The 19,238-nt window shown below is 34.6% G+C and overlaps 1 protein-coding gene across 1 annotated transcript in view; it reads right to left on the bottom strand.

The window, feature by feature from the left end:
- Positions 1-8,422: 8,422 nt before the first annotated feature.
- Positions 8,423-19,238, bottom strand: part of LOC133333102 (carbonic anhydrase 2) — a 71,391-nt gene continuing 60,575 nt past the window's right edge. Inside the window, exons 2-5 of the mRNA XM_061541449.1 lie at positions 14,609-14,692; positions 11,870-12,028; positions 11,352-11,809; positions 8,423-8,632 (exon numbers count right to left, since the gene is read on the bottom strand). Coding sequence (XP_061397433.1) covers positions 8,423-8,632; positions 11,352-11,809; positions 11,870-12,028; positions 14,609-14,692 — 911 coding nt within the window. The remainder of the gene's footprint in view (positions 8,633-11,351; positions 11,810-11,869; positions 12,029-14,608; positions 14,693-19,238) is intronic.

Raw genomic sequence — 19,238 nt, 5'->3', positions numbered from 1 at the left:
AAATTATAATCAGATATGTAGGAAAATAATACGATGATCTGTTTATGGAACTATGCCAAAATATTGACCTATATGGGAAATGATCTGCCTTCTTATTCTGCGACCTCCCAAAACCCCAAAATACTCTTACATCTGAGATGAAACCTTAATGAGGTTATTACTTTAGATCCGCTGTTCGAACAGACTTTTCTAAAATTATTTTTATATAACAAACTATTTTATTTTTTTAGCAAAATAAAAAATTCCTTACCATACTGTGTCCGACGATTATTTCGATATAGTTATTACGAAGTGTATTTCTATAAATTCACTTCAAACAATCTCTTACCAACGTTAATCGGCAATTTAATTATTGAACGACAAATCATCAAACGAGACAAACATGCTTCAAGAAAAATAAATTATCCATAGAATTCATAGCATATCTTTAGGCTCAAATTAATTATTTTATAAACCGCCCTAGATTAGACATTGAAATTTATTTTAAAAATTTAATATGTAGATTTATTCAACAAGATCATTCCATTGAAGTACGAATAATGATATCTACTAGAACATGGGCCGAAATCGTTCCACATGGTCTTAACTACATTTTCATAATGGCATTTTATAAGTCGATAACGGCAAATTTATTTGAAAAAATATTCTTTAAAAAATCCACGCCTTTAATAGACTTTGAAAAAATATTCTTTAAAAAATTCACGCCTTTAATAGACTTTGAAAAAAATATTCTTTAAAAAATCCACGCCTTTAGTACGCCTTGAAAAAAAAATATTCTTAAAAAATCCACGACCTTGAAAAAATATTCTTTAAAAATAAAAAAAAAAATATTTTAAAAAAATATTTATTATAGTCATGTACTACACTTTTTTTCCACTTAAGGGGACCCCCCCCCCAATTCTCGGGGTCATCATTTTTGTTGATATAATTCGAATCTACACTGATTAAAGAATATCTCTACAAAATTTCAAGTGAAAATCTCAAGAACTCTTGAAGATATATCCGATTTATTGTGTCAGCATCAAGTGACGGCTGAAGGGCTTCTCAAACTTCAAACGCGATTTTCTCTAAACATTTTTTTGCGAATGGCGGGCACGATAACTGAAAAACTAATAATCCAATCGGTTGCAACGTTTCTCTGGGAGTGTATAGCTCTAGTATGAACTAGGATAAAGCCAATCGGTGAAGATCTTCCTTATTTTTTAACTTGGTTTTTGGTAAAAAAATCGGCGATTTTCCAAAAATATTTTTTTCAAAGGTCCACCATTTTGTTAATTTTAGAGCGAAGTCAATAATCCTAGTTCATACGAGAGCCAGACATGTACTCTTTCTAACACCGTTGGAGTTTTCGGATTCCGATGTTCCAGTGAGGAGTTATCATGCCCGCCATCAAAAATAAGGACTTTTCTTTAATTACAAAAAACAACAACAAAGCAATAACAAAAATTTTTTGTAAATTATTTTTCTTCTCTTTTAAATCTTCAAATATATATGTGCAAAGTTACAAACCTTATTGGCAAGCATTGGTATTGATTTATCAGCCCATTGAAAATCTTGAAAAATTAAAATCGAGAATGGGTGGGGTTCCCTTAAATTTGACATTATATTAATTTAGCGATTTTTTTTCTTGTTACTTTCAGGTTTGTACATAGCGAACCGTAAGCTGATTTGTTGGTAAGTATTTGTCTGAAATTTAAGTCCACAAAACAATTGTCAATAAATATTATACAATCATATTAACAATAGTAAGGGATATAAGTATCAGTATAATCATACGAAAATACCCAATAGCCGATATTCGCGAAACTTTATATAAACGATTATAAACCCTCGAAATATTAGTCTTGGGTCAACGACATCCACTCACATTTGGGTATATGCCCCCATTTATCTTATTTTTAAGGTATCATCCATCTTTTATTATTATCTTTTTTCATTTTTGACACAGGTCCCGGTAATTATTATTAATTTTTTTTTTTTTTTTTTTGGTATATTGGAGGTTTAATCGAATTCTTTCAACAATATGATGAAAACAAACATACGCAGAATTTTTTTCGATATGGGTCCATGTTTTCACATATCCCACATAGTATTTTTAAAGATTTCGACGCTTTTTTGCCTTTCCTGATTTTTACTGTATAAAAATGTCTTCCCCGAAAATGTGCTATATGTATTTTAATAGCCACCAGCCAACCCACAAAAATCCAGCTTAATTTTCAATGTACCTCAAATTCATGTTCAAAGACCTTCAAAGTAGTTGGTTTTTTAAATTAAATTTTTTTTAAATATTTTGGTATGTATTTTTTCGAAGTATTTTTATAGACCTACAAAGGCACACATCATACAGGGACTTTGGTGCATCATTTACCTTACATCGGACGAAAATATATATGGAAACTATATCTAAACTTGAACCGATTTTCACGAAACTTAGCACACATATTTAGAGACTCAATTTAATACGCTAGGCCTTTGGTGCACCATTTACCTAAAATCGGGCGAAGCTATATATGGGATCTATATCTAAATCTGAACCGATTTTCACGAAACTTAGCACACGCCATTCTCGACCTCATTCAGTAAGCTATGCCAAATTTCGTGCAAATCGAAAGATATTTAGGGACTTTGAGGCACCATTTACCTTAAATCGTACGAAAACTGATCTGAACCGATTTTCACGAAACTTAGCACAAATTATTATAGACTCAATTTAGTACGTTATGCAAAATTTCGTGCAAATCGAAAGATATATATGGACTTGGTGTCTCATTTACCTTAAATCGGACGAAAATATATATGGGAGCTATATATAAATCTGAACCGATTTTCACGAAATTTGGCAGACATCACTCTAGGCTCAATTCAGTACGTTATGAATAATTTCGTGCAAATCGAAACATATGGGAAATTACAAAAATCTTTTAAATTCCTTGAAGCTGAGGTTTGCAAGGTTATAACTCGCGAAATATGAACATATTGCATATAGTTAGAGATGGGCAGTGGGTAAATACCCAAAGGGTAAATACCCGGTAAATTGGGTAAATACCCATTTGTGGGTATTTATTTGGTTATGTACTATATTGAATCGGTAATACAACATCTTGCACCCTATTTCCGGGTTTCTGTTATCAAATCGATTTAGAATGGATAGTTTTACGATACTTTAAACACGTGGGTAAATACTTTGGTAAATACCCGAGTTTTTACCCAAAAATTGGGTATAAACTCATTAACTGCCGAACCACTTGACATAGACGCACACATGTTTCTAATGTCAAAGTAAATATAGAAATCCAACATGGGGTCCCTGGGTCCAAGTTTTGATATAGCCCCCATATGACCATATCTCCCGATTTAAGGTATTTTTTGTTTATTAGACACATTTTAAGGCCAAATTGGCTGTAATTTGGCACAGAGTGTTCTTTTTGGGTACCAAATGTCCATGCAACTGGTAGCCCCCATACAATGGTACCCCTATTTTGAGTATTTACCCAAATAAATAATAAGATGCGTGGAAGCTGTGATGGTGGTAATGTAGAAAATGGGTGAAAATGTGTTGAAGCCAACGAGTTTTTTTGTGTTCGTTCCCGATTTTTGGCTAAACTACACAACGCACGCACATGTGATCAGTGACTAAGTTGCAGAATACCCCATGGACAATATGGTTCTAATGTATGATTTTTCGATATAATCACTGCATCCACCCAAAATGGATGCAGACATTTTGAAGCCGGATTTTCCGTGTTTTTTTTTTTTTAATTTTTCTTATAATTAGGATGCGCTTCCAGATAATAGAATAAACTAATTATAGGATTGTAGAACTCGTGATTCTGCTTCGTTTAATGTATATCTCACGAATGTGCTCACTGTAGCTTCTTTGCAATTGGGTTCCAAAGACGAAAATTTGGTGCGCAAATTTTTATAAAAAACATATTTTTTGAGTCTAAAATTAAGAAAGTCCATTCAAATTCCGTTTAGTTTTTTTACGTGCCGGATCTAATGAGCCCATCCATGTTTAATTCCGTCCAATATAACGGCGGATATAGGTACCTTGAATGTGGGAAAAACTGCAAAAACTTATTTTGACAAATTCGCGTAAATAATCGCGGTTTTCTTCGAATTAATTTTACATGCATTTATGTTTGTATTGTCAAATTCGCGAATCTGAGTGGAAATAGGTCAAAAAAACATCAATACGCGAATAATATGCGTATTTTATCCAAAATTGATTGTGGAGGCACATCCGCGGTTCTTAACCGATCCTTTTAAAATAGGTGTCCTTTTGTGTATTTTCATAGGAGATTACTGAAATCGGATGCGCATAAAAATCGTATGCACGTTGCGTCATTTTAAGCCATTTTTATGGTTTTTTCATAGTAAAGTGCATCGTGCATCGATGCATAAAGTGTAAAGTGCATCGAGTGGCACACTTTGACCGCTATATTAAATATCGAAAAATTCATAATTATTGAAAGACATTGATTCGGTTTATACGAAAATCGCATGCGCATCAACTGATTTCATCTAATTCACGAATTGCAAGCTTTTCAATATTGATCATTTTTATGTATTGTAATTGCAATATATTTAGCCATTAATGACGTCGAAACTCTTATCAGATGAATCTACCGATATTTAACAATCATCTAAAAGAATTTGCAGAAGAAAGTGTCGTATATTTTAGAAGATTAAGGCAAAACCGTATCCTCTTAACCATACTAAAAAAATCGAAAATTCCAAAAAAATGTTTGTTTTAATGCAAAAATTAATTTATTTTATTTTCATATTTATCTTCATGTTTCTATTTGTTTTTCGCGACTATTAAACCGTACTTCAGTGTGATTTGACTAGTATGCAAAGAAAACAATGGTGTTTAAGCATTTGTGAAGAAATTCGCGAATTACAACGAATAGGAATCCATTTAATTTATATTTGAAAGACAAGATTTAAAACCGCTATAACTTTTGTGCGCAGCATCCGAATTTGTGAACGCAGATTTCGAATCAGCATATTTTTCTTAACCTATGTACCAAAAATCATAAATGTGCTCGCAAAAAAATTTTTCAAAATTTTTTTAATGGAATTTTAAAAGAATTTTGTAATTTGTGAATTTGGTGCACCATTTCGACGATAATATATATGGGACCTATATCTAAATCTTCACAAATTTTTCCCAATTTCAAAAGGGTTCGTTTTTGGGCCAAATAAATGAGCTATTCTAAATTTCATTCAATTTGGATTATAAATGCGACATGTACTTTGTTTACAATTTAACACCAACAAACGGACGGGCGGGCGGACAGACATGCATAAATCAACTCATAAAGTGATTCTCTGCATATTCTCAAAAGTAACGATGGGTCTATCTGGTTTCCTTTTGCCTGTTACAAACATATGCCACAGTGTGGCGAAGAGTATAATTATTATGTGATCATCACAGAAAATTATAGGCATTGTCCTTGACCATAACTGGAACCTCGTGGAACATTTTAAAGCGATCAGCGCTATTTTTCCGCCATCCAGTGTGGTAATGAATTACTAAATAATATCTGAATATGTAAGCACCTGTAAGTATTTATGTGTAACTTACACATCCGAGTACATGCGACAATGCAATTGGTATTAAATTAAAGGTCAACTACTCCTCTTGGATACGTCTCGGGTATATGTCCTTCAGGAGTAAATATATACGCCCCAGTATACAAATGTTGTAATTTTCACACAAAAAAGTCAGTGTACATTTGACCCGCTAAATATTGACCAAACTTTATCAAAACGGGCATGCTTAGTCTTTAGCCCGATTCGCTTCTCCATGTAAAAATTCGCGATGTTTGCAACATAATTGCGGCGTCTGGAGCGACCAGAAAAGCTGACCAAAATTATGTATTAGATATTACCCGATCTTCATTGGGCAGATTGGTCCATAACTGTGGCCTGTATTATGTTTACAAATTATAATGGACAGACGGACGGATACACATGTTTAGATCTACTCAGCTAGTTGAGATATGACGATCGGAATACTTAATGGTGGGTCTACGGCCAATATTTCGCTGCGTTACATACTCTTGGGGCTGCACAAAGCTATCATACCCTGACAACATAGTTGTGTAGGGTATAATTAAAGAAAAAAATTTTGTTTAAAAATCAACAAAGGTGTGAATTTTTAAAATATTTTTTAAAGATCAACGAAGGTCTGGGTTTGTAAAACATATTTTTTTTAACCAACAAAGATCTGGGTTTTTAAAACCGTATTGTTTTTAAACCAACCAAGGTGTGGATTTTTATACCCTTCACCACACTGTGGTGTTTTCAGGGTATTATAGCTTTGTGCAGCCCCAAAAGTTTGTAACGCCGCGAAATATTGGTCCTAGACCCACCTTTAAGTATACCGATCGTCATATCTCGACTAGCTGAGTCGATCATGACATGTGTGTCCGTCCGTCTGTCCATTATAATTTTTAAACACGATACAGGCCACAGTTATGGACCAATCTTCACGAAATTTTGCATGTATGATTGGTTCTGGCCAATGAAGACCCCTATTGTTTTTGGGAAAGATCGGTTAATATTTAGGGGATGAAATAGACCAAAAACTTTATTTTTGTCAATTTTTCTGGTCGCTCCAGAGGCCGCAATTATGGCCCAAACACCGCGAATTTTTGCATGGAGAAGGGGATTGGGCCAAAGAATAAGCATTCCCGTTTTGATAAAAATCGGTCTATATTTAGCGGGTCAAATGGACCCTGACTTTTGTGTGAAAAATTACAAAATTTGTATTGTATGGCGTATATATTTACTCCTGAAGGACATATACCCGAGAAGTTGATAGTGTATCGAAGAGGAGTGGTTGACCTTTAAATTGATACCAATTATATGGCTGTAGGTAAAGGTGACTATGTGCATTGTATTACTATTACTCCATTAGAGGACGGAAATGTCGCGCTGATCGCTTTGAAATTGTGTATGTATTTCCGATTATGGTCAAGGACGACGCCTATAGTTTTCGGTGAAGTTGAGATTTCATTCAGGGGGTGCAAAGAACCGAAAACTTTAATTTTGCCAGATTTTCTAGTAGCTCCAGTGGCAATTATTATATGCAGACCTCACATATTTTACAAGGTGAAGGGGATCTGACCAAATACTTAGAGCGGCTGTTTAGATGATGATCGGTCAATATTCTGAGGGTCAAATATACCAAAACCTAAAGTGACCAATTTTTATTTATTTTATGGCGTAAAAATTCACTTCAAGAAAAAACAATTTGGAAAATATGCAAAGCTTAGAAAATAGAGTTGTTGATTTATAATCGGTGAAAAGAGTGCAAATATCAAGAAATATTGCCCAGGCTCAGAATATAGAACCGCCGAAAGTTTGCTTTTCGTGGTAGTTGTGTAGGGTATCATATAGTCCGCCCCGTCCGACTATACTGCTCCGCTCACTGGTTTTTATTTTTTTTTAGACCAACAAGGATGTGATTTTTTTTTAAATATTTTTTAAAGATCAGCACATGTCTGGATTTGTTTAAAATATTTTTTTAATGACCCACAAAGACATGTGAATTTTTTTGGAATATTTTTTTTTAAAACCAACAAAGGCGTGTGTTTTTAAAGACCCACATTATTTTAATTTTCCTTAATATACAGTGATTAAAACACAACGATAATATATATTTTTTTAATTTATATTTTTTATTTATTTTTCAACACATTTGCATAAACGCAATATTGACATTGACTAGTAGCAGAAATAAATCGAAAGCAAAGCATTTTTAAAAATTTAAGCAAATTCATTGTAAATCGTAATTAATAAAAACAAAATCTTCTTCTTATTTTTGTAAGTTGCCAAATAAATAACAGTGCATAATTAATAGCTAAATTAAATATACAAACACTTAATTTAAATTTTCAATTAACAAGATAGTTAACAATTTGTTTCTTTTGAATGTTTCGTTGTCAATGATTTGTTTGTTGTTGTTTCCTGTTATAAACTATTTGAGATACATGTCGTTATGATTGAACGGATTTTTTTAAATAAAATGCAGATTTATATTTATATTTATATTATTATTATTATTATTATTTTTTTTTTGTTCAGCTTAAATTAAATATTTTGTTTTTTTTTAATTTAATTTAGAGGAACTATGTACGACAACACAAATGAATGACAGAATGAATGTAACACTACATACATATATATAAAATAAATATACATATATAGATATTTAGTCTTAAATTATAACACACATAATTAGGTGAACATTATTATTAATAATATTTTATAAATTATATCTTTGGTATACTCTTTTGTTTAGAGAGTTAGAGAGAGAGAGAGAGAGAGAGAGCGCGAGCGGTATTGAGAGAGCATAATGTCGTAGTCAATGAAAATGAATTATCTACACCACAATAAATAAATATTATATTCAATTGAAATATTTAAACAATAATCCAGCTACGACAAGCAGGGCTGTCACCGATCCAGTGGATTTCAATGAGCCTGAACCATTTCCTGAATCTTTTCTGAACTCATTGGTGACGATGATAACGGCCCGATCATTGGTCTTTTGGATGACGCGATAATTATTGGCCAGTGTTTTTCCACGTTCATATTCCAATGATTTAAAGGCTTCGACCTGGAAATGAAAGAAGAAATAAATTTATAAATAAATTATTTTAAAAATATATTTTCATAGTGTAGAAAAGTGCGGATTTTTTAAAGAATAGTTTTTCAAGCCTCCTATCGAAGGCGTGGTTTTTTAAAGAATATTTTGTTCAAACCTCCAATATAGACGTGGCTTTTTTTAAGAATATTTTTTTCAAGGGCGTGGCGTAGGGGAAGATAGATACCAAGCAACGGCTCTGATTGGCTTTAACATGGCGAATTCCAGGCTTATCTTGGTCTCTCTTTCATCTCAATTATGGACACTGACCTCCCCGCGGTAACACCTGAGGTAGCTATTTTCATCACCCGTTGAAATAGTGAGCTAATATGTGCCTCGAGTTCACCCATAAGAACTATAAAAAAAAATGGGTTGAGACGTCGGGTTAGTTGCCCACTCTCGGAAAACCCAACCTACTACGAAAAAGCAATGAAAAAGAAAACCAAACCCCCTAATATTGACGACCCCGCAAACATTAAAAGGACCACGATCTGCGAATCTGCACTTGGAATGTGCGCACGTTGTACAGAACAGGCGCAGTGTTCGCTTTGGCGGACGTACTCAAGAAGTACAAAGCCGATATTATTGCCTAACAGGAAATGCGATGGAAAGGGACTGGCGTAAGTAAATCAGATGATTATTCACTGTATTTTAGCTGTCATAAAACGACACATGAATTTGGCTGGGGATTTATGGTTAACAGGAGAATACAATACCGAGTCTCCAGATTCAATCCCGTAGATGAGCGAATAGCTATAATCCGTATAAAAGCGAAGTTCTTCTCCATCAGTCTTATTTGCGCCCATGCTCCGACCGAAGACAAAGATGAGCAGACCATGACATTTAAATTCCGCTAGGAGATTTTAATGCAAAAATCGGAAGGAAAAATATCTTTGGCCCCACCGTCGGAAAATTCAGCCTTCATGAAGAAACATCAGATAACGGCATTTAAATTCCGCTAGGAGATTTTAATGTAAAAATCGGAAGAAAAAATATCTTTGGGCCCACCGTCAGAAAATTCAGCCTTCATGAAGAAACATCAGATAACGGCAGAAAAAACATGGTAGTTAGCAGCACCAGATTCTAGCATCTCGATATACAGAAGGCCGCTTGGATCTTTTCCGATCGAACAACGAGAAATCAAATCGATCATGTTGTGATAGACGGAAGGCATTTATCCAGTGTTTTAGACGTCCGATCGACCCGGGGAGCGAATATCGATTCGAACCATTACCTTGTGGCAGCCAAGGTTCGATCTAATGTAACACGGAAATTTGACGTCGAAAATCTGCAAACACAACAGATAGCAGAAGCCTACTCCGCTCAACGCCCCTTGTACCGATAATAATATAGAAGCACGAAGGCAGAGAATTGCCCACTCCCTACAAACTGCAGCAAAAGCAACACTAGGGCACCAAAGACCACCATCAAGAAATCCGTGGTACGATCAGGAGTGTCGTAATGCTACTGATGTGAAAATCGCAGCGTATAGGGCAACCCTGCGGATAGTAGCAACACGTAATGCGATGGAGAACTATCGGGAGAAAATGAGAGAGGAGAAACGTGAGCGTGAGCAAATCGAAATGTACAGGAGTCAGAATGAAGTCCAAAAATTCTATTAACGGGTAAAACACCAAACCGAAGGCTTTGGTGCAGGTACATCCTCCTGTAGAGATAAAAAAGGAAACCTGGTGGTCAGAAGCTGGTTAGGAGCATGCACCAGCTGATTAGTACAATTTGGCTAGAAGAATGTATGCTCAATAATTGGAACCTCAGCATCCTGTGGCCCATGCACAAAAAAGGAGACAAGACGATATGTGCCAACTATAGAGGAATTAGTCTCCTTCCCATCGCATATAAAGTGTTATCCAATGTGCTTTGTGAACGACTGAAGCCAATGATCAATGACATTATTGGACCATACCAATGCGGCTTCAGACCCGGCAAATCCACTATTGACCAGATTTTCACTCTGCGCCAAATACTGGAAAAGACCCACAAAAAGAGCACATCGACACATACCACCGATTTGTCGACTATAAAGCCGCATTCGACAGCCCTATCCGTTCGGAGGTGTTTAAAGCCATGTCTGCGTTTGGCATTCCTGCAAAATTAATTCGGCTATGCAGGATAATTTAACAGGAGCCCTTTAATACCGAACGAGCATTCAGACAAGGTGATAGTTTGTCGTGTGATCGTTTTAACATCCTGCTGGAGAAGGTCATGCGAGAGGCAAAAGTGAACAGAAATGGCACTCTGTACACCAAAACAACACATGTTACTCGCCTACGCCGATGACATCGACATAATACACAAAAGACCGACGCGCCTGGAGATCTTTTCTGAGCTCGGCTTATGGAACGAAAGTTCTGTCACAAGCCTGCTTAGCAAGTAAGTAATTGTTTCAAGGCTTATACAAGGCGCGGATTTTTTTTTTAAATATTTTTCAAGGTCTATTCAAGGCATGGATTTTTCGAAGAATATTTTTCAAGGTCTATACAAGGCCCTTAAGTTTTTCAAGGCCCTTGATTTTTTAAAGAATATTTTTTCAAGGCCCTTGATTTTTTAAAGAATATTTTTTCAAGGCCTACTTAAGGAGTGGAGGGATATTTTTCAAGGGCCAGCAGAAACAGAGATTTTTTAATAATATTTTTAAAGGCCTACAAAATATATTCTTAATGTGTATCCTTACCTGATCAATGCCAATGGGGAATGTTTCGGCCAGCACGATCCATGTTACAACTTCATTACACGAGGGTGTGGTCAATGAACCCTCATAGGTAATATAGCTAGTAATGGCTGGCACCAAATCGGTCATTTTGAAATTTGTCTTAATTTTAATGGGCATATTAATCTGTTCATAACTCATAATGGGAACAAAATCCGCCAAAATGTCATCCACAACACGATTACGTTCCAACGAGGCATGGAACAACACACCCATGACAACCAAACCATCCTTATTCAAATTCGCCACAGTCATATTGGGATATTTCTTATTACGATGGACCATATGCATTTCGAAGGGATAACGGACATTTTCAATGGTATGCTCTGACCACCAATGGAAATGTATCTGTTCCAAGACATAGTCATCCTTGAGCGGGCCACCCTCCAATTCCAAATCGACATCGAAATCGGACATTTGAACTAAAAGGAGAAATAAAAAATTACAATTTTGAAAAAAATCGAATTGTGGGTGCAACTTACCAGAATGTCCTGTATTGACCAGTGAGGCCTCTGTAATGGTCTTATCATGATTATCACCCTCCAATTTCTCATAGACACCCTTAATGGCACCTCTCAGACTTAAATTGATGGGCGATTGGCGGGTGCCGCTATCACAAACCCCTCCCCATTTTGGAAATTCTGCAAAAGGGTGATTTTTTTTTCATGAATTAATTTCAATTAAATTGTTTAAGATTTCCAAATTAAAAATAATAATCATAAATTTGGACACACATGTTGACCTGATTTTGATACATACACACATAGGCAATTTACCAATTTAATACACATTTTAGATGATTAGTTCCTATTAAAGTGGGCTACTAAGCTATGACATTTTTGGAATAACTTTGTGACAGATAATAGGCACAGTGTTTTGAAAAAAAAATTCTTTAAATAATCCATGCCTTATTTTTGGAGCCTTAGAAAAATATTTTTTAAAAAATCCACGCCTTATTTTTGGAGCCTTAGAAAAATATTTTTTTAAAAAATCCACGCCTTATTTTTGGAGCCTTAGAAAAATATTTTTTAAAAAATCCACGCCTTATTTTTGGAGCCTTAGAAAAATATTTTTTTAAAAAATCCACGCCTTATTTTTGGAGCCTTAGAAAAATATTTTTTAAAAAATCCACGCCTTTTTTTTTTGGAGCCTTAGAACAATATTCTTTAAAAAATCCACGCCTATATTGGAGGCTTGATTTTTTTTAAATCCGCGCCTCTATCCAAAAATAATTATACCCTTCACCACATTGTGGTATAGGGTATTATGTCTTTGTGCATATGTTTGTAACAGGCAAAAATAATCGAGATAGACCCATGGTTCCTTTTGAAAATATGCATAGAATCACTTTCTGAGTCGATTTATGCATGTCCGTGCGTCTGTCCATGATAAATTGTAAACAAAGTACTGGTCGCATTTATGATCCGAATTTGATGAAATTTGGCACAGGTCATTTGAAAAAAAATCGGTTCATATTTAGATATGGCTCCCATAAATATTTTCGTCCGATTTTAGGTAAATAGTCCACTAAAGTCCCTATATATCTTTCGATTTGCACGAAATTTGGCGTAATTAATAAAGTGTAGAATGAAGTGTTCTAAGTTTCGTGAAAATCGGTTCAGATTTAGATATAGCTCCCACATATATCTTCGTCCGATTTAAGATCAATGGTGCACCAAAGTCCCTATATATCTTTCGATTTGCACGAAATTTGGCATAACGTACTGAATTGAGCCTAGAATGATGTCTGCCAAGTTTTGTGAAAATCGGTTCAGATTTAGATACAGCTCCCATATATATTTTCGTCCGATTTAAGGTAAATGGTGTACCAAAGTCCCTATATATCTTTCGATTTGCACGAAATTTGACAATGCGTAATGAATGAAGTCTAGAATGATGTGTGCTAAGTTTCATGAAAATCGGTTCAGATTTAGATATAGCTCCCATATATATTTTCGTCCGATTTAAGGTAAATGGTGTACCAAAGTCCCTATATATCTTTCGATTTGCTCGAAATTTGGCATAACGTACTGAATTGAGCCTAGAGTGATGTCTGCCAAGTTTCGTGAAAATCGGTTCAGATTAAGATACAGCTCCCATATATATTTTCGTCCGATTTTAGGTAAATAGTCCACTAAAGTCCCTTGAAATCTTTTGATTGGCATGAATTTTGGCATAACGTACTGAATTGAGCCTAGAGTGATGTCTGCCAAGTTTCGTGAAAATCGGTTCAGATTTAGATATAGCTCCCATATATACCTTCGTCCGATTTAAGGTCAATGGTGCACCAAAGTCCCTATATATCTTTCGATTTGCACGAAATTTGGCAAAGCGTAATGAATTGAGTCTAGAATGATGTGTGTCAAGTTTCGTGAAAATCGGTTCAGATTTAGATATAGCTCCCATATATATTTTCGTCCGATTTAAGGTCAATTGTGCACCAAAGTCCCTATATATCTTTCGATTTGCACGAAATTTGGCATATTGTACTGAATTGCGTCTGTAATAATGTGTGCTAAGTTTCATAAAAATCGGTTCAGATTTATATATAGCTCCCATATATATTTTCGCCCGATTTTAGCTAAATGGTCCACCAAAGTCCCTGCAAATCTTTTCGATTTGCACGAATTTTGGCATAGCGTACTGAAATAAGTCTAGAATGACTTGTGCTAAGTTTCGTGAAAATCGGTTCAGATTTAGATATAGCTCCCATATATATTTTCATCCGATTGATGATAATTGGTGTATCAAAATCCCTATATATCTTTCGATTTGCACGAATTTTGATATAGGGTAGGTACTGAACAACGCACTAAAGTAATATAAATTAGTCTCTGGCAAGTTTCCCTGAAAAACGCGACATCTGTTATAGGATACATATGTAGAATATACCCAAAGTGTTGAAGGGTATCATATAGTCGGCCCAGTCCGACTACTACTTTCCTCACTGTTTTTTTTTTTTAAGTTTGGTATCAAAACACTTTGCCTTTGCTACGGCACATTCTTATGGATTTAGTTCGCTTGCTATGCCCCCAAGTGTGTGTGTATGTATGTTTGCATATAAATATCATCTTAAATTAGTAGCCCCATTAATGCTGACAACTATCATCTTCTTTATAGCAATTGTTGCTGTTGTTGTTGTGTCCATTGCTCCTACACAATTATGTCAAGTGGGCTCATATTTCGCCATGAATTCAAATCAACAACCAAAAAAAAATTACCTTCATTTTCGCTATAGTCGGGATAACCCCAATGGGCTCCTCCATCAGCACCGGTCAACGGCAGGCCACTCAAACTCAGAAATGCTGAAAGAAAAGAAAATAAATTCTCATTAGAATACTGAAGTGAAATGATTTGATATGAAGATTATTTATTTGCCAAGTAGCTAAGTCGGATGATCGGGTTGGTGGGACCACACATCACTATCAAATAGTTTTTTTAACAAATTGGTTGATTTATTATGGTGTATGTTGTTGTGTTTTTTTCTTACAAAAAACATTTGTCACAGTTAATCTGAAAATAGTGGAAATTTTTTCAACACAAAATTATCCCACAAATAAGTTGTTTGTTTAAAACAAAAAAAAATCCGATTTCCCTCCCCAACCATTAAAATTTTCAAAAGAGAAAGTAGCTGCTCAAATTCCACAAATGTCAAATGTCAAATGTAATTTTCTTGACACATTTTTTTCGGGTGGCGAGATTTTTTATTGCCATTTTTTTAAAAAGCAAATCTTTAATGGCTGAAAAAGTGGGGGAGGGGAGGGATACAAAAAAATCAAAAAACGTGCCAAAATTTTTTTATGCAACAACTTTTCAACGAAAGTGTTAATCTAAAAATAATCTAAAAAAAAAACTCAAAAATCATTCAACACATCTGGGAAATAGTTTGCAAGCAGATTTTCGTAAAACGTTTTAATTGAAAAAAATAAATGAAAAAATCGAATGATGCCAGTTTTGAATTGAATAACTAAATAAGGCAAAACATTAAATCAATTAGCTCGAAAAAAGTATTTTTCACGCATTTGTATTGAGACAATAGACAATTTAATTACAACTCTTTTGGGGCAATTGTCATAATAATTACTTTTACAGGTGTGTAAAAATATTCAAACAGGTCTTGCCTTTCCCGACAGATCATTTAAAGCTTATAACAAATTTTAGAAAAAAAAAAATATTTTTCAAAATTCACGCCTTGTTGTTTGTCTTAAAAAATATTTTTAACCAGTAAGGAAAGTTCCAAAGTCGGACGGAGCCAACTATATGATACCCTTCACCACTTTGGATACATACAAGAGATGCTAATATATACTATAGTGGCATATAACGTTTGGTATGCTGCAGCACAGAATGCTGTCCAAAATTTTATCTCGAGTATATGGAACAGACGTGGGAGCTATATCTAAATTTGAACCGATTTCCTCAAAACTTCGCATACATCAAACTGCACCTAATCTAGTACGCTGTGCCAAACTTTGTCTCAATCGGATAAATTTTGCGAGTTTGGTGCACAATTTACCTAAAATCGGACAAAACTATATGTGGGAGCTATATCCAAATCTGAATCGATTTCAACCAAAATTGGCACACACCAATCTAGATTTAGTTCAATACACTGTGGAAAATTTTGTCTCAATCGGACCAATATTGGAAGTTTGGTGCACCATTTGCCTAAAATCGGACAAAACTATATATGGTAGCTATATACAAATCCGAACCAATTTTAAGAAAACTTCGCAGACATCAAACTGCACTGAATTCAGTACGCTGTGCAAAATCTTGGCTCAATCGGACCAATATTGGAAGTTTGGTGCACCATTTGCCTAAAATCGGACAAAACTATATATGGTAGCTATATAAAAATCTGAACCGATTTCCACAAAACTTCGCACACATCAAACTGCACCTAATCTAGTACGCCGTGCCAAACTTTGTCTCAATCGGATAAATTTTGCGAGTTTGGTGCACAAATCTGAATCGATTTCAACCAAACTTGGCACACATCAATCTAGATTTAGTTCAATACACTGTGGAAAATTTTATCTCAATCGGACCAATATTGGGAGTTTGGTGCACCATTTAGCCAAAATCGGAACGGATTTTCTTTCTCCAATTTCAATAGGGTTCGTCCTAGGGCCAAATAAGTGACATGTACCAAATTTCATCTAAATCGGATCATAAATGCGATCCGTACTTTGTTAACAAAAATACATGGACGGACAGGCGGACATGCATAAATCGACTCAGAAAGTGATTCTATGCATATTCTCAAAAGGAACCATGGGTCTATTTCGATTCATTTTGCCTGTTACAAACATATGCACAAAGACATAATACTCTGTACCACAGTGTGGTGAAGGGTATAAAAATTACGACCAAAAACATAATACTCTGTGCCACAATGTGGTTAAGGGTATACAAATTACGACCTCAGTTTTACCTTTAAGAAAGTAATTTATAAAAAATCGACTTTTATATATAGGATGTTTAAAAAGTATTTTTAAACCAATGAGCGGAGCAGTATAGTCGAACGGGGCCGACCATACGATACCCTACACAGGTACCACAGAACTCTAACTTTCTGCGGATTTTTATTCCTAGCCTGATATTCCTAATATGTGCACCCTATTGCCCGATTAGAGGTCAACAGCACCTCTTCCTTACACTGCCATATTTTCCGAATATTTCTAACATTCAGTACAGTCCTTCTATACTTGTCCAGATTCCCTCCACCGTGTGGCCTATATATCGACTCCAAAAAACACAAAAAATTAAGTTTTCGGTCCACTTCAACCCAAAATTATTATCTGATCGCCATCGAAAATTATAGGCGTTGTCCATGAACATAACTGGAACCTCGTGGGAAATTTCAAAGCGATCAGCGCTATATTTCCGCCCTCTAGTGTGGTTCACTTCATCCCAAAATTATTATCTGATCGCCATCGAAAATTATAGGCGTTGTCCTTGACCATAACTGGAACCTCATGGAAAATTTCGCTACATTTCTGACCTCTAGTGTGGTAATAGTTTACTAAATAATACTGGATACGTTAGCCCCTTAAAATATTTACGTGTAACTCCCACATCCGATTACATACGACAATATAATTGGTATCAATTTAAAGGCCAACCACTACTACTGTCAACTTCTTGGGTTAATGTCCTTCACGAGTAAATACATACGCCATAGAATACAAATTTTGTAATTTTTCACAGAAAAGTCTGGGTCTATTTGACCCGCTAAATATTGACCGATCTTTATCAAAAAAGGCATGCTTATTCCTTGGCCCTATCCCCTTCTCCATGTAAAAATTCGCGATGTTTGGGCCATAATTGCGGCCTCTGGAGCGACCCGAAAATCAAACAAAAAGTATGTATTTGGTCCATTAAATCCCCAAAATATTAACCGATCTTTACCAAAAACAAAAGGGGTCTTCATTGGCCACAACCCATCCTACATGCAAAATTTCGTGAAGATTGGTCCATAACTGTGGCCTGTATCGTGTTTACAAATTATAATGGACAGACGGACGGACGGACGGACACACATGTCTAGATCGACTCAGCTAGTCGAGATATGACGATCGGTATACTTAAAGATGGGTCTAGGACCAATATTTCGCGGCGTTACAAACTCTTGGGGTTGCATAAAGCTATAATACCCTAACAAATAGTTGTGTAGGGTATAAAAATACTACCTCAGTATTATCTTTAAAAACAATATTTTAAAAAAATCGACTTATAGAGGATGCTTAACAAGTATTTTTAAAAAATAAAATATATTTATTCCTCTGTATATACATACCTATTGTCCCCATTTTCTATTTTTATAAAACGACTGGAAAGAATATTTTTTTGAAATAAAATTTGTTTTGGCAAACAAATTGAAACAGACACAATGCTTATATCTTTCAGTTTGTATTTTTTGTTCAATTTTTTTTTTATTTTTAAATTGCGATAAATTGAAAATGCCCACTGAAGAACATATTTCAGTCATAATCTTAAATGACAACATTTAAACACAGACACTTGTATGTATTAGAAAACAAAAGAGATATATATTTGCTTCTAATATGCAAACCATCTGTATAGTTTACGAGTAGCATCATTTAATTGGATGTTGAAAATTTCATCAAAAAATTACGCGTGGTCAACCGAAATTTAAATAAATTAATGCCAAGCAATGGTCGCCAAAAAAACCTGATGTGAACAATCTTTCTTTGGCTAACAACAACAACAACAACGACATCAAATAAAATAAAACATTTGATTATTTAATTTTTTTGTATTTTTTTTGTATTTTTTTTTTTTTTTTTTTTTTTTTTGTAAACGATTCATGTGGTCTTTGATGCAAAGCATTTAATTAGTTTCATTCAAATAAAATTCCTATTCCGTCAATCACATGGCGAACGAAAATTATATATGTATTGTAAATACACCTTTAATTAATCTATATTGTTAAACATATATAATTTACATGTATGCTTAACTAGAGGCGTTCATGTCCATATACTTAAAAAATATAATAAATTGTAATATTTATTCTAATTAGATTGCACTTTTTATTTTTTTTTAAATTTAAGTTTTTCTTTGTTTTTATTTATTTTTTTATATTATTTTGAAAATTTTTCTAATTTCTTATATTTTAAATTTATGTTCCGTTGCTAATATTGTTTTGTTTTGTTTCTCTCAGTGTTTATAGCTATTCCCTTAACACACCCATCATATATCTACCCAATTCATTGCACTTTCATTTCGTTTGTCGGTCAGTGTCGATTTTTTTCAAATTCAAGTTGAAGGTTTGCTTTTTTGTTTGACACGACACAAAACAAAAGAGATAAGAAATATTTGTGA

The sequence above is a fragment of the Musca vetustissima genome, unplaced genomic scaffold, assembly GCF_032173495.1.
Source record: "Musca vetustissima isolate MV318-11 ecotype Yass unplaced genomic scaffold, APGP_CSIRO_Mvet_v1 utg789, whole genome shotgun sequence".
In the NCBI taxonomy this organism is placed as follows: Eukaryota; Metazoa; Arthropoda; class Insecta; order Diptera; family Muscidae; genus Musca; species Musca vetustissima.
This window is presented reverse-complemented; position numbering and strand designations above follow the sequence as displayed.